This window comes from Orbicella franksi, chromosome 6, assembly GCF_964199315.1.
Source record: "Orbicella franksi chromosome 6, jaOrbFran1.1, whole genome shotgun sequence".
In the NCBI taxonomy this organism is placed as follows: domain Eukaryota; kingdom Metazoa; phylum Cnidaria; class Anthozoa; order Scleractinia; family Merulinidae; genus Orbicella; species Orbicella franksi.
The window spans coordinates 8,395,512-8,410,564 of NC_138150.1; the positions used below are offsets into that span (position 1 = coordinate 8,395,512).

General features: G+C 37.8%; 1 protein-coding gene and 1 pseudogene across 1 annotated transcript; both read left to right on the top strand.

Moving 5' to 3' along the window:
* The first annotated feature begins 3,003 nt into the window (after positions 1–3,003).
* LOC145491147 (uncharacterized) lies at positions 3,004–6,453 on the top strand (annotated as a pseudogene).
* Positions 6,454–7,814: 1,361 nt separating this feature from the next.
* LOC145491172 (fibroblast growth factor receptor homolog 1-like) lies at positions 7,815–14,750 on the top strand. Its single transcript, XM_081470327.1, has 11 exons — positions 7,815–7,982; positions 8,266–8,423; positions 9,204–9,516; positions 9,930–10,040; positions 10,517–10,710; positions 11,309–11,431; positions 11,930–11,997; positions 12,438–12,478; positions 13,202–13,301; positions 13,723–13,822; positions 14,373–14,750. Exons 1-11 carry the CDS (start codon positions 7,868–7,870, stop codon positions 14,448–14,450), a joined length of 1,401 nt encoding a protein of 466 aa, XP_081326453.1. The 5' UTR covers positions 7,815–7,867; the 3' UTR covers positions 14,451–14,750.
* Positions 14,751–15,053: the final 303 nt, after the last annotated feature.

Sequence of the window (15,053 nt, forward strand, 5' to 3'; positions counted from 1 at the left end):
GAAAATCACTTCAAGCGCTGATGTAAGTAGCATTTCCTTGTTTTATCAATTTTGGGCGTTCTCGGCTTTGCTAACAATTAGAGCTGTCTGTGATTCGCGAGCGCGGAAGGAATTTGATGCGTGGTTTTCCTGTCGATAAATGACGTAAACAACTTGCGTAGTTTTTGCTTACTCAGAGTTATGGCCTAGTTTGCGCGAAGTTTAATCGATTCTCGTAGGAAGCTCTTTTTTAATCCATTTAGGACGATGCAGGCCTTTGGAAACCTATAGATCGGCTCTCCGCCGGGGTTTTCATATGTGCAGGTTTGTATTGATTTAGACTCGCATTTCATATTGATTACACTCTTAATCAAAACTATAACAAAATTCTCGAATGTGATTGGCTATCAGCAGCCAAATTTGAGCATTAATTGGAGACTGTACGTGTCATGTTTGTAATTAGACAGTACGCGTCATTTTACGCGCGCTGTTGCGGTGCACTTTGTTGAGTGAACTGCTGTGTTTTTCAGCTTTTATAACGACGTTTAATCGTTCACCGCTCAATCGATGGTTTGTTCGCTTCTCGAATTTTGTCATAGTTTTAATTAATTGGTAACAGGGCTACGCGACGTCCAATTCAGTCTGTAACCATACTCGTGATTAACAAATCGGACTCCCACTTCGTGGTCGTCCGATTTTGTTAATCACTCGTATGATAACAGACCGAATTGGACCCCACTCAGTCCTATTACCATTATTAATTAAATCGTACAGCTCATGATTTACTGAAAAGACCGGGAATGCAGTCTTTCTGGCCTCAAAAAGCATACAGGAGAGTTAGTTCCTTTTATTTGAGCTACGATAAGCCGAGTCGAAAGCTAGATCTAGGACAGAACTGCATCAAGATTATCAGTGACGAAAGTGAAGTGTGATCATCGCAGTAAATTTTCCAATTTAAGCAACTGGAAAGAAGAAGCCTGAAAAAAATCAGGGCTTCAACGGGATTCGAACCCGTGACCTCCGCGATACCGGTGCGATGCTCTACCAACTGAGTTATGAAGCCACACATTGGGAGCGAGGTCAATTAATTGAGTTCATATCTTCCCGTGAGTGAAATGATGTGAAGTATATATGAAATAATTCATATTTGAACTGCGGTAGTAGATGAAAGTGAAGTGTGATCATCGCAGTAAATTTTCCAATTTAAGCAACTGGAAAGAAGAAGCCTGAAAAAAATCAGGGCTTCAACGGGATTCGAACCCGTGACCTCCGCGATACCGGTGCGATGCTCTACCAACTGAGTTATGAAGCCACACATTGGGAGCGAGGTCAATTAATTGAGTTCATATCTTCCCGTGAGTGAAATGATGTGAAGTATATATGAAATAATTCATATTTGAACTGCGGTAGTAGATGAAAGTGAAGTGTGATCATCGCAGTAAATTTTCCAATTTAAGCAACTGGAAAGAAGAAGCCTGAAAAAAATCAGGGCTTCAACGGGATTCGAACCCGTGACCTCCGCGATACCGGTGCGATGCTCTACCAACTGAGCTATGAAGCCACACATTGGGAGCGAGGTCAATTAATTGAGTTCATATCTTCCCGTGAGTGAAATGATGTGAAGTATATATGAAATAATTCATATTTGAACTGCGGTAGTAGATGAAAGTGAAGTGTGATCATCGCAGTCAATTTTCCAATTTAAGCAACTGGAAAGAAGAAGGCTCCTTCTTTCCAGTTGCTTAAATTGGAAAATTTACTGCGATGATCACACTTCACTTTCATCTACTACCGCAGTTCAAATATGAATTATTTCATATATACTTCATTATCAGTGACATACCAAATTTTGTGGCTTTGTCTTTTCGAATATACAGACAGTCATATGAAGATGAGTTTGTTCCGACGGCTAGATAAAAGAATATTAACAAGAAGAATTCTGCCTCGCATTCTTAATGTAAGTTCATTTTTACACCTTTTTTTAACTCCCAGAATTTAAATTCCTTAATATTTTCCATTACCTTAACAATGGCGCCATGAAGATACTGAAACGTCATTTTGTTTTTTTTTTTTTGATCGTTAGCTTTTACTTGTTTATGAATAAATATATAAAAGCATAAGAGGCAGCACTTGTGCATGTGAAATTTCAACCGGCCATAAGTTATCTTAACAAAAACAACTACGTGTCACTCAATCAGTAATGATCCTAAGCAAACCACGACGGCGACGGCAACGAGAATTTCACTAAGCAAATGGTTTAATAAGCAGACCAAATGCTGTGCCCGTGCGTTCAGAATCGTTGCCTTCCTCTGCAAAACAAGAACGTGAAAAAAAAAAAAAAAAAAAAAAAGAAAGAAAGAAAAAAGAAAAAGCAACGACAGAAAAAAGTTCTGCGTAGTCTGAAGCTAACGACGACGGCTAATTTTCAGTATTTCCAGTTGGAATTGAGTGTTGTCATTGCATATTTAGCCTAAGCCCGGTTTTAGAATATTTGGCGCACCGAACAGATCTAGACAATTGCGAATTCCGCTTGTAAAATTTAAATTCATTTTTGACTAGGCGTCGTCCTTGGCGTCATAGTCGTCGTTGCTTAAGCTGCCTGATATAAAGGACCGTCAAGGGTTTTTACGGCGTTTCTCAAATAAATTCAGTGCATAGTCTATATTTTCAAGTAAAAATTACCCTACTCTCAACAAAAGACCACTCATCTCAGTTACAGTCTCCTGAACAATTCTCAGCTGCACGTTTAAAATAAAATCATCATCATCATCATCATCATCATCGTCATCGTCATTATCATCCAACAACAATCGGTAATCCTTAAATATTTTACACCAGAGCGGAATTAAATATAATAATAATAATAATAATAATGATAATAATAATTTTAAACAATAACAATTTTATTGGGCTCATGAAAATTCTTCACTAAAACTTTACATGATAATTATTTACAGCACAAAACTATTCACAATAACAATTGTATTAAAGTCGTTGAAAGAAGGCAAAAGATAGTTTACAGAAATGAGGAAACCTAAGAATTATAATACTAATAATAATGATAAAGTAAATCGGTTATCAAGTAAAAGTAGCTTCCTCCACCCCCTCAGAAACCGTGGACCGATTGCTTATTTACCAGGCGTTAATTGATTTCTTCCCCCTCTGCCAAACAATTCCATTCTATTGTTCCCAACAGTGTCAATATGCCAAGAAGCAGTATATTGGCTTTCTGTAACAGATTTTAAAAGAGGCATGAACAAAAAAGCTCTATACCGGATTTTGCTGCTCTTTGAATTTCATCTTTATCCTAACTGGCTCGAATTTTCCAAAGCAGAGCCCTGCATAAAGAAGGAAGATGTCTTTAAAGGTGAGTAATGTGACAACAAAATTTATCTGATATCGGAAATCCTTAAATATTTTACCCCAGAGCGAAACTCGATAGCGAGATAACAAATGAACGTTTTCATCCCCGTTTTCCCTAGTACAATACATATTACAGTACATTTATCGCTAAAGGAATTGAACGTTTACATCTTGAAACAGTGTCTTTGCGCAAACGTGTTGTCAAATTGTCCTCATATTCTTACCTTTTTTCAATCGCGCGTTGTCTTCAATTTATAAACGTTTGTAAGAAAATCTAAATTGAGATGCAATCTAAAAAAGCCCTCATCTTCAACTCAACTTTTCTTTTCTAAGCGTTCTTGCAGGATTTCGAAATAGTCGTTTTGCATTTATCTCCCCACAAAGTTGAAAAGCGTTTTTTTTTATACTAATCTATTTTGCCAGCTATTGCTGTTCAAAACCAAGGGAATTTTCACTTACATAAATATATATTTTTCCTATGGACGTAGTCAAATTAACACTACTGCACGCATTTCTCTACCATGTTTTCAACCTTACTACGATTTTACGAATATTGATAAGTGACGGAGCTCGAGCAAAGCGAGCCCAGGAAAAATAGGTAATGCGACAGTTAATAACAGGATCCGTTTTGCCTCTTAGTAAATGTCATTATATGCAAATTCTGACTACTCGTTGACGTTGAGGTTTACACCAGGGTAAGAATGGAACTAAAAATCTTTCTGGCCTAACAGTCTTCCACGACGGGTCAACTAAGTACGAGTTTTGCCGTCGGCAGGAAGAATTGCTATTAGTCGTTAGCCTGTGTTGTTACATCTTTTACCAAGGGACATCTGCGGTAATGTTTTTCTGCCCATCTTGACTGGTTACACGACCTATACGTCACGTTATACATCCATTGCCTACACAAAAAAGTAAGATAACAATCGTGCTAGTTGCCACGGGTTCAATTTTGCGTGGATTTAGAGATCTTGGACGTTTGACGGGCTTTGTTTACATGTTGATTGATCATTTTCTATACTGTTATTCTAAGTTTTGCGAGAAAAAAAGGACCAAAAAAAAATAGTAATCCAAACATCTGTATACTGAGAAGTTTGAAATGTTTATATTTATTACTATGATGGAAATGTTTAGAATTCTTAAGACAACAGATTCTCTTGCACAAAATTTGAATTGACAAAAGCAACTGATTATTTAACCGCACCCAAAATTATACATGATTTTCGCGCAGAAGATCTTAAAGTAAGAAATTTTCGCCATTACTTAATTGTACAAAAAACCGCTCACTGAGTTAATATCTCTCTGGATTGAAGTGTTAACCCTTGAACACCTGTGCGTGAGGTGACAGTTCCTTTTTGCCTGAGTGCTCAAGTGGTAAACAATATATCTTACCAAAAAACGTTAAATGTAGAGGACACGCTGCAATTGATATTTCACTAGTTTCAGATAGCCGGACCGTCAGATTGGCGCCTAAAAGAAAATTAATAACCCATCCTTCAAAAGAAGCCTTTATCTTTAAATCCAAAAAAGATTATTATCTTCATTGACTATAACCCCGTTAATATACTTTTTTTTTCAAATTAAGTCACTGATGTAAACACATGTTCGATATACGTGGAATATATTCGCGAAGGTAGAACGCATTTTAACGATTCCACTAAAGTGGTTTGATGTTACTTTTTTTTTTTTTTTTTTTTTTTTTACTTAAGACGTTAAGTGAAAACAACAGGTGTTCGCATAAAGTCCTTGTATTTCACATCTTCGTTGCTGGAAATGTGAAAAAAAAAAAAAAAGAAAAAGAAAGAAAGAAAGAAAGAAAGAAAAAGAAGGAAAAAACAAAGCTCATTCTCCTGAGAAAATTCCTCTAAAGGAGAAGGTCACTCCAAGACGATTACTTTTTTTGTCTTAGCCTATAGCAAGTAAACATTCAGCTTTTCCACTCACCAAAGTTTCAGCCTCTCAGGTGCCCGCCATCGTGAAGAAATTCGTCTCGAAAGAAGCGACTTCGGAGGCCGACGTCATTCCGTCCGACTCGAAATTGGCGGGAAGGAGAAAAATCTGCAACGAACTTGGCATCCTTCACTAGGTCAGCAAAATCTATTTTTTCCAAGCAATCATCCACTTCATTTTTTTTCAATGCTGTCATTTCGGAGTTTGGAGCATGTTTGGCCCAGAATAATATGGCTCATGAGCAGCCATAACCCAGAGACGTAGTTAAAAGGCTCCTCGCAAGCCATTTAGACAAAATCTCTGGGACGGAATGACGTCACGAAAATGCTGTCTGGCTGATGAGTACTGTTCAAAATGGCGGCAACGATGTTCGAATTTTGGGCTTCTTTGGAGACGAAATTCAGAAGGAAAACCAGCACTTTAGAGGCTAAGACTTCGGTGGGTGGCTAAACTTAGTGCAAGGTTTCTATTAGCGTTGACAAAAAAAAATATATATATATACGTTTTTTAGGAGTGACCGCCTTTAAAATGAGCTTCAAGCTACATTCGCATATCGCATAGGAAGGCGTCCACAAGCCTAATCCAGTTTTAGTTTCTCTGCTGCAGGCAAAACAAATTCCCACTGAGACTAATTGCTTTATATTGCAGTTCCCACAGCTCCATTAATTGGTATCTTTATTTCTGAATTCCTGGATGATGACGTGATACCTATTGGTTATGACCTCACAATTGTTTGCATTGGAAACAAATCGAGAGAGGGGGACTCACATAAGTTCTCCGAACAGCCATATCGGGTGCAATTGTTTTTTAGAAACCACCAAATTAAAGAGTGCGGGCGCATCACTTCTGACCGGAACGATACCAAAACCTGTGCGTATCGCATCGAGAAGGCCTCGAGAAACAAATCTGGCGAATATGGCTGTATGGTGACAAATTTTATCAAATGTAGCATAGCGTCACTTACTTTGCATTTGGGGGGTAAGTATGATAATCTCTTTGACTGGGTCATGTTACTGAATCATTGACAATTATTATGAATTGCTATAACAAAGGTTGAAACCGTGCTTTTTTCAATGGTCATCACCAATATATGGAGAAACAGTTCTTGTCAATCTTCCCGAGGCAAATGATACACAAAAAGCAAACGAAAACCAAAAAAACAAACACAAACCCAAACAAACAAAGTTGTTAAGTTTTTTTGCAGGATAACTACTACCATTACTGCTGATCTCGCCGAAATACGAACTATAGCAATATTAAGCTCGTCTTACATGCCGTTGAAATCTATCAAAGAGATACGATTAGGTATAAAAATTGGGTCTTTATTCATTGGAAGGTTGTATCTTTCAAGGGTGTTTGACGTATTTTTGTCTAATTACAAGTTTGTGGCTTTCACCTTTGGTAAACCTTTCCTACAGAACCCTCAAAACCAAGATTTCAAATCCATCCAATCTCCCGAGACAATATTGCAACAGGAGAGAAGGTCAACTTCAGCTGCGAGGCATTTGGGATTCCAAGGCCAGTTATAACTTGGTTTAAAGGTAATCGTAGCGTGGCCAAAGACAGCCGAATACAAGAGACCAAGGCATTGTCAGTGTTGACTGTTGATTCTGTCACGCCGCAAGATCAAGGAAGATATTGGTGTGAGGCAAATAGTTATGAGGGATGGAATCGATCCAACATCGCAAACTTAACAAGTGAGTTTACAGTTATGGAGTCTTATTTTCCCTCTTGATTGTCCAGAGTTAAACTGAATTTGCACGTTTATTTGCTTTTTCTTTCTCAGGCCTCAAGCGATTGCTTTGTTAACGATTAAAATACACCCTGTAAGAAGGCAAGCACTAAAGCAACACTCCCATTTAACAATTAGATTACGAGCCAATGGACTGGATTTCTATGGTGTTATAGTTGACCAGTCGAGTCAACTATGACGCATATAAATCAAGAGCGAATTGAATCGTCTTCGGTATAAAACCTCTCTGAAATCGCCTTGAAAAGTGAATTAATAGATTCATAATAACAGATAATAGATAGTGAGTAGCTTAGCCAATCAGAGAACAGCATACGTGATGGAACGTTGGCAGTTTTATACAAAGTTTAGAGCCAGCACAAGCTGTTGATGTACTGAAAGATCGTGCGGGAAAGGATAATTTGCATTTTAATTGTGGAATTGAACAAGTTATTTCCTCCTCTTTTCCTCCAAGTGTTTTCTTAAAAGACATATTAGAAAGCATTTTCTCCCTGCTTCTCACCTGTGGCTCGTGTTCCCACAGCATCCTGTTCTCTCAAACTTGAAATTGTGTTTCTACGACTTGTTAGAAACCGGAAAATGTTACCCATTTCTTAATTATTATTCTTGTCACCAGTTATCTGGAAACCAGTTTTTTCAGTTCAGCCGGGAGACCTCGTAGTTGAAGAGGGACGAGATGCCATTTTTGAATGCGGAGCAACTGGTTCCCCGCGTCCTGAGATTACTTGGCTAAGGAACAACGCACTCCTCTTAAATCCTACTCTGATTCAGAACGGCAGCATTTCATACTTGGTTCTCCGTTCGGTTAAAAAAGAACAAAATTCTGACATGTACCAATGCATAGCAGTGAATATAGCAGGAAGGACGCCATCGAAGACAGGAATGCTAACAGTAATATCGAAAGAAGCAGAAATACCAACAGCAAATGCATCCCCACTTGACGGTGAGAATAATTTCAGATGCGGCTTTCCAAATTGGTATATTTTAATTTCCCTAAATTCCTTAGCGTGCAGTCCAAATATCTTAGTATCTACTACACCAATTCTTGTCTGAATCTGGTACGATTGACCACTGTAGCTTTGATGCAGCATAACTATGGCTTCCATCCACTCTAATGAATAAACAAGAATAGTTTTTTTACCCTTATTTTCTTAGGTTCTGCGTCTAGATAATTACGCTAAGGCCTGACAACTTGACATGTGGCCGTTTTCTTTTTATTATTTTAGTAGGAACCGATGCACTGAATAACACACCCAATGGTTTCCCTGTGGAAAAAGTATCGGCCTCAGTGAGTTCAGTGGTCGCCGTTATAGTCTTGGTAACATTTCTTTTCTTTATGAGAAGGTTCTGGTGTAAAAAGGAAAACAGCAAGCCTGATTCCGGGGTGAGTCTAGTGACGCAACCAACAGCTCACTTCTATAATTAGTGATGCTTTGAGTCAAGAGATTTGACGTTCGCGTTCATAGGATTATTTCAGTGGAGAATCAAACTTACAACACCGGAACTCTGACTTGAACGCTAAATGTCATGGCGGTCCGTCATCGCGAATAAAACGTTTTAAAAGAAATAAATTTAAAAAATGTCTAACAAAGCCTAAAGGTTGAAATGCGACACGACATGTTTCGGTGAACTCTCAGCCCAGGCCAGTTTCGATATTTTCAGCCCAGCCCATCAATTGAACTTCTTTCGACGTGAGCTACACCATCCTTATAAAATTTCATTATAAATACTGCTATCTGCAGTATTATGATCGCTGATAGTCATTTTAGAGGCTTTCTTTTCTTAAACCGATCTATCTTTTCTACTAAATTTTCATTGCTAAAACGTAAAATGGTTCTTTCTCGCTCACGCTACCTGACAAGTCCGCGTGCTGTCGTGAAGTGGGCGCTTCTTCACAGGATATTTGCAACACTGCTTTAGTATATTCGAGTTCTTTTTGCTGGCTACCGAAGAGTACAAGCGTATAAAGGTAGCCATAGCCACAATTGTCCTTATTATCACAAGATTACAGCAAAGATTTAATTCTTAGCACAACCTTTTAAACCGTTTAGCTTTCCCTATTTGCATTACAATCTCATAATGTACAATTGGAATGAAAAGAATTGCACTTGTGCCTTTTTTTTCATACCCAGTAAAATTTGATTTTTTAAATTGTATTTTATAGCTTTTAGATATAGAAGGTCAAGACCACTTTCCAATGTTAGACACCGCCGGGGATACATTGGCCCATCTGATGGGCGACCAATCTGCTTCAAGATTCCAAGAACCTAGCCAATCTATGGAGGATGATCACGAGGTCGTTGATAATGAAACGTATTTGATAGAAATGGAAATTGACAGGAACTGGCAAATTCCTCGAGAAAAACTGGAGATAACGGGAGAGAAACTTGGTGGAGGAGAGTTTGGTATTGTATACAAAGGTTTCTATCTGAGGCGAGACGATAGCAAATTGCCAGTTGCTGTCAAGACTCTAAGAGGTTTGTGTTTTATCTCTTTATGCTGAGCAATACCTTCAAACGTTAAAAAAAAAAAAAAAAAAAAAAAAGACGGAGTTAAATTATAATCTGTTGCGTTCTTTTGACTTTTATACGGACGTGTTAACACAGGGAGGCAACGCTTGGAAAATGAGCCCCCTTATCCAGTACCTGAGCTACGCAACAGGCAGGAAATATGAGGATTTGCTTTGCCGGGAAAAAAAAAGCGGGTTCTATTCTTAACAAATATATTATGAACGAATATTGACATAAAATAACCTTGCTTCAGGTGTATGTTACCCAATTGTTTTTAGTGAGGTTTTCTTGGCTGGTTTATAGACATTTAGGTGGGTTTTAGTGTGGAAGAGTAACTAGTGCACCTTATTAGTCAGGAAGTGATCTTTAATACCTTGCAGACAGCAGCAAACAAGCGGATCGACTGGCACTCATCAGTGAAATGGAGACGCTTATCTGGGTTGGACGCCATCCAAATATCGTCACCCTGGTCGGAGCGTGCACGTTTGAAGGTACGACCAAGAATTATGTTTAGAACACTGTAAACGTCTTCGAATAAGTGCCGCTGAAGCTATAAAGTAGTTTGATGGGGTTGCGCATTTTGCGTTGATTGCTAATATTTTTGCTCCCACGTGCGGGTCTTATTCGAGAGCGATGCATAATCTGAGGCGGCGCTTGTTCGCGTGAATATGCTGAGAACCAAAGGGAGACACAACTAATCGAATAGAAAACAAATATGGTTGATAAAGAAGCTGTCAAAGTAAATAGAATCTTTATTCTATCATATTGTTCATTTCCTTGCATCTAGTATTGGGTTTTCTCCGACATTTTTAATGGTAAAATCCTCTTCAATGAAGTTATTTATCGTAGCGTAACCTCAGTCGTACTCGACAATTAACCTTCAGTAAAATAAACCAATATATTTCTTCTATCTTATATTCCTCTACATGTAGTTATTTATCCTTCACTTGCATGTTTATACCATTAGAACCGTTATGCGTTGCTGTTGAGTTTGTACCTGGTGGAAGTCTTGATAAGTTACTCCGCAAGAGTCGGGTTCAAAGATGCAGAGAACAAGAGCAACCATCGTATGCTAACATACGGTCCAGACTGACGGAAAGGCAATTGCTTAGAATTGCCTCAGATATCGCCAATGGAATGCAACACTTGGAAAGTAAACTGGCAAGTCACACCCTAACTTATTGATGGCATTGCAATTCTGAAGTTTTGAACGTCGTATTCAGTCTCATCGTGTATTATGATAATTGAAACGAAAATTTACTTTTGCCTGAACTGAATGAATGAAAGAAAGAGCGAACGAGCGAACAAATGAATGAATGAATGAACGAACGAGACCTTTGTTTAAGGGTTTAGTTGTTCATCTTTTGTGTTGCCATTTACATTAACTTTGACCAGAATCTACAAATTAAACCAATGATAAATACAAAACTCTTAAAATGTCCCAGAATTTTCAAAAATAATTAGCAGTTGAGCTACGAGCTGAGCTGTATGAAATGTTAAAGTCATGAAAAATAGTTTAAAAAACAACATGTGACTCATAAACTTCAGTCTTTGCAGCTATTACAAATTACGTGGAATCCACCCGGCTGCGCATGCCCTACGAATTGAAACGAGTGGACTTGGCCTAGGATTACAGAGAATGGCCGTCACCCAGTTGGTCAAATTAAACAATTTAAATACGCCTTTATTTGTAAACTGTGTGAAGGAGTTACGCTTCTAAGAGAGATGAAATTTTTCTTCTTTTATTTTACTTTTGCAGTGTGTTCATCGAGACCTAGCTGCTCGGAATATACTTGTGGGGAAGAAACTTATTGCAAAAGTGGCGGACTTTGGAATGGCACGAGATGTCTCAAAAGATGGCGAGTACATTAAAACCACTGAGGTACTATGACACTAAAATGAAAAATGAAAAAGCAAAGAAACAAACAACCAAAAAGGAAAAAATAAACAAAAAAGCAAACAAACAAATAAACGCAGAAAAAACGAACAAACAAACAAATCCCAGATACCTTTGTCTGTCGATACACGGCCATCTTAAGCAGTGGGAATTAATCATTGCATTATTTCTGTCTTAACGTAGTGAATGAACATTCTAATTACTTTCACTTAAGGAAAGAAAAAGTCGTTACAAAAATCACATTATCTGCAGTATATTGATTTTCGCACAAATTGTTTAGATAACTTATGATCCGACTTGCATTAGGTACCGTAATTAATTAACAATATTTAAAGTTTGTTTACATGCCCATCTTTAAGGGGACGGCAAGTTTTCACGACAGTGACTGAAAAGAAAATAATTATTTGGAAATTTTATATCATGCATTTGATATGGTGTGATATATAGATTGAAAAGAATTATGTTTTTTTTTTTCTCAACAAGGGTAAAGTTCCATGGCTCTGGATGCCAAGTGAAGCCTTACGAGGACGCTTTACTACAATGTCTGACGTGTGAGTAATATTTAATTTAAGATAGTAGTGAAGGCAGAACAGGTCTCCTCAACATTAACCTCTACAAATTCGGCTTTTGATATCTAGGTTTTTTTAGCTCGAAAATACGTCACTGGGAAACCACATAAAACCTCTGAGCCCCCCCCCCCCCCAAAAAAAAAAAAAAAAAAAAAAATCATGGTAGAAAATTGTTTCAGGTCAGTTCAATAAAGGAGGGCATGTACGTCATGTTTTTTACCTGCACTTTTGCTCGCTATCCAAAAGGGGTGACCAGCCAAAGTAGCCTTAAAGGAATATATCTCTTTTGGAAGTATGCTTTTAAGGGAGAGTGGAGATTGTAACATAAGCTTATATTTGAGGAAATATTAGCGACTAAATAGTCACTGAACACGTCTGACTCACATAGTAAATCAAACAAGCTTTAATTTTTGCAATTCCAGGTGGTCTTTTGGTGTTCTTCTCTGGGAAATAGTCACCCTTGGTAGGTACGAGTAAAAACTTAATTGTAACATTTTTCACTGGCCTTGGCAGACCCTATTGAGAATCTTTGACCACGCTAATCCTTGAGTGCCACTGTCACAGTTCGCAACACGCCCTTTTATGGCACTTGTTCAGTCGAGATACATAATTTTAAGACTCAAGAACATGTTTGAAGGTGTTGATTAATTTGTGAACAACTCTTACCTTCGCATTAATAATTAAAGTAACCTCCACTTCCTCCTACTTATCGATCGGTAAATAGGTGTATTTCGAGAAGCCATAACAGCATTCTAGGCATGCATATACCTTTCTAGCGAAGAATAAAAACATAAAACACACTGTGTCATTTATAAAGAAATATAGTAAACGTAGCATGAACATAAAACAAACAAAAACATCACTGTATCGGCGCCATGTGTTTTTTTTAATTTGCATTCCATGTGTTGAATTGACTTTAGCAAGAAGGCGCGCGGGTCACCCTAGCTAGCCTCCTCAAAATATATTTTGACCTTGTTCCATCGCTTGAGCATTTGCACTCTTCGCGAGGCTCCACCTCGGGAATCCGCCTCCCAAAAGGGGACTATTTGCATATATTTGTTTTGAGATATTAAGCTAATATATCGACAAATGGCCGGAGAAATGATGATAGGGGCTGGATTTGATGGAAGCATCGACTGTTGGAAGAGAAAGGAACAAATTTATATTATTTTCCGGAATATTATAGGAGAACTGCCATTCAAAGAAGTCAAAGGACTTGTTGAACTTTACAGCAAGCTTAAAGATGGAGTGAGACTGGAGAGACCTGCACACTGCTCTAAAGAACTGTAAGCTGTAGATTCAAATAAATAAAACAATCACGTCTATTTGAGCATGTGAGTGGGATACGTACCTTTGCCTTGGGTAGTTTTTGTCTCTATTGGCGTTAAAAAGTGTTTATAGCACCACAATACAAAATAGAAGATCTAGACTAACCGCTCTTGTTTTAAGAAAATCGTCATGTTACTTTCAATAGGAACCACTCAGTATTTTCAAAACATGCTTAGCCAAGCAAAATTTCTAAATGCTGTCATTTATATTTATCCTGAATATGGCAAAAAAACTGAAACAATGTCAAACATAAAAAGATGGTGGGTTAATCCTGAACTCTTTATTAACACGAGCTTAAGGTTTGTACCATTTAATTTAAAAATCGCATTGTTTTTGTGCAATTTTACATGTATATTTTTTTTCCCGAATTTCGTGTAGGTATAGGGTGATGCTACTTTGCTGGCAGAATTGCCCAGAAGATCGTCCAACATTTAAAGAACTTTATTTGATTCTTCATGAAATTTTGAACACCAAAGCGGTGAGAAAATGATGATGATGATAATGAAGACAATAATAATAACGATAACGATAACGTTAACGATAATGATAATGATCAAAATAATAATAAGGAAACCAGCAATCGACCAAAAAATCCAGCCTTAATGATTATGGAATTCCCGCTCACTCACATCCCTCCTTCCAATTCTGTATTTATTAATTATTCAAAAACAGTTCTGTAAATATGAGCCGACAGGGATCAATGAACACCAGAGTTACAGAAATTTGAAATATCTGTCTGTTAACATCATCTTATTTAAAGCATTTTGTATTAAAAATTGCAAAAAAATTCTTGTTTTATAAATTCATCTTGTGTTCAATTAACTTCAATGGCAACACTGCCTCATTTAAAATGCTTTTGTCTTGTTATGTCAGCTTTTATAACGCAGTTCCTTCAGCCTTCACCTACCTCAGGTCACTAAGCATTCCCATTTTGTTAGTGTAAATACAACTTTCGATTACAATTGTTGGATAACGATAATGCTTAGTTCGTGATTGATTCTGTTTTGTTCTTCTTCTTTATTTTTCAGAGGACCTATGTCAACGTTCAATACCTCGGAGAAAAGACTGTGACAAGTGGACAGGATGTCGTATCAAGAGTTACATAACAGAACAACGTTCGGTTAAATGTAGTCTGTTCTTTACTAAATCTATATCCCAGTAACAATCAAAAATAAAAATTAATTCAAAGAGCTCTGTTGATTAAAGTAATTGGAAGTTAAATTTATTTATTGGTGTGACTGACACCCGGGTGGATACTCTGCAAAGTTCTATACGGGGGGGCTAACTTCAATGTTCAACCCCTACCCTTTTGTGTACCAGTTTGACAGAAAACGTATCCTTTTGTATTCTTTCCTGATAAATTAAATGATGCAACAATAATAGTAACCCGAAAACACTGACCCCCGGTCCGCTGTTTTCAGCTTAAGGAGATGCCTATGGTAAGAACGAAAGTTCTTGCCTTCCATTCGTGGCTCAACCTGGCTATGGAAGATATATTTTTAGGCCGTTTATTCTTGCTTGTATCTGTTATTCCGCTGAGCAAATTGTGAAGCCTGGAACGAGTTCACGACCCCACGGGAGAATGGGCTGAACAAAATGGCAGAGGGGAAAGAACACAAATTTCGAGGCTTCCCGGAGGCTTCTCCGTAATTCGTACGCGTCTTTCGTATGCTTTATGGCCACAGTAAAGGAAATGGCAATTTGTAATG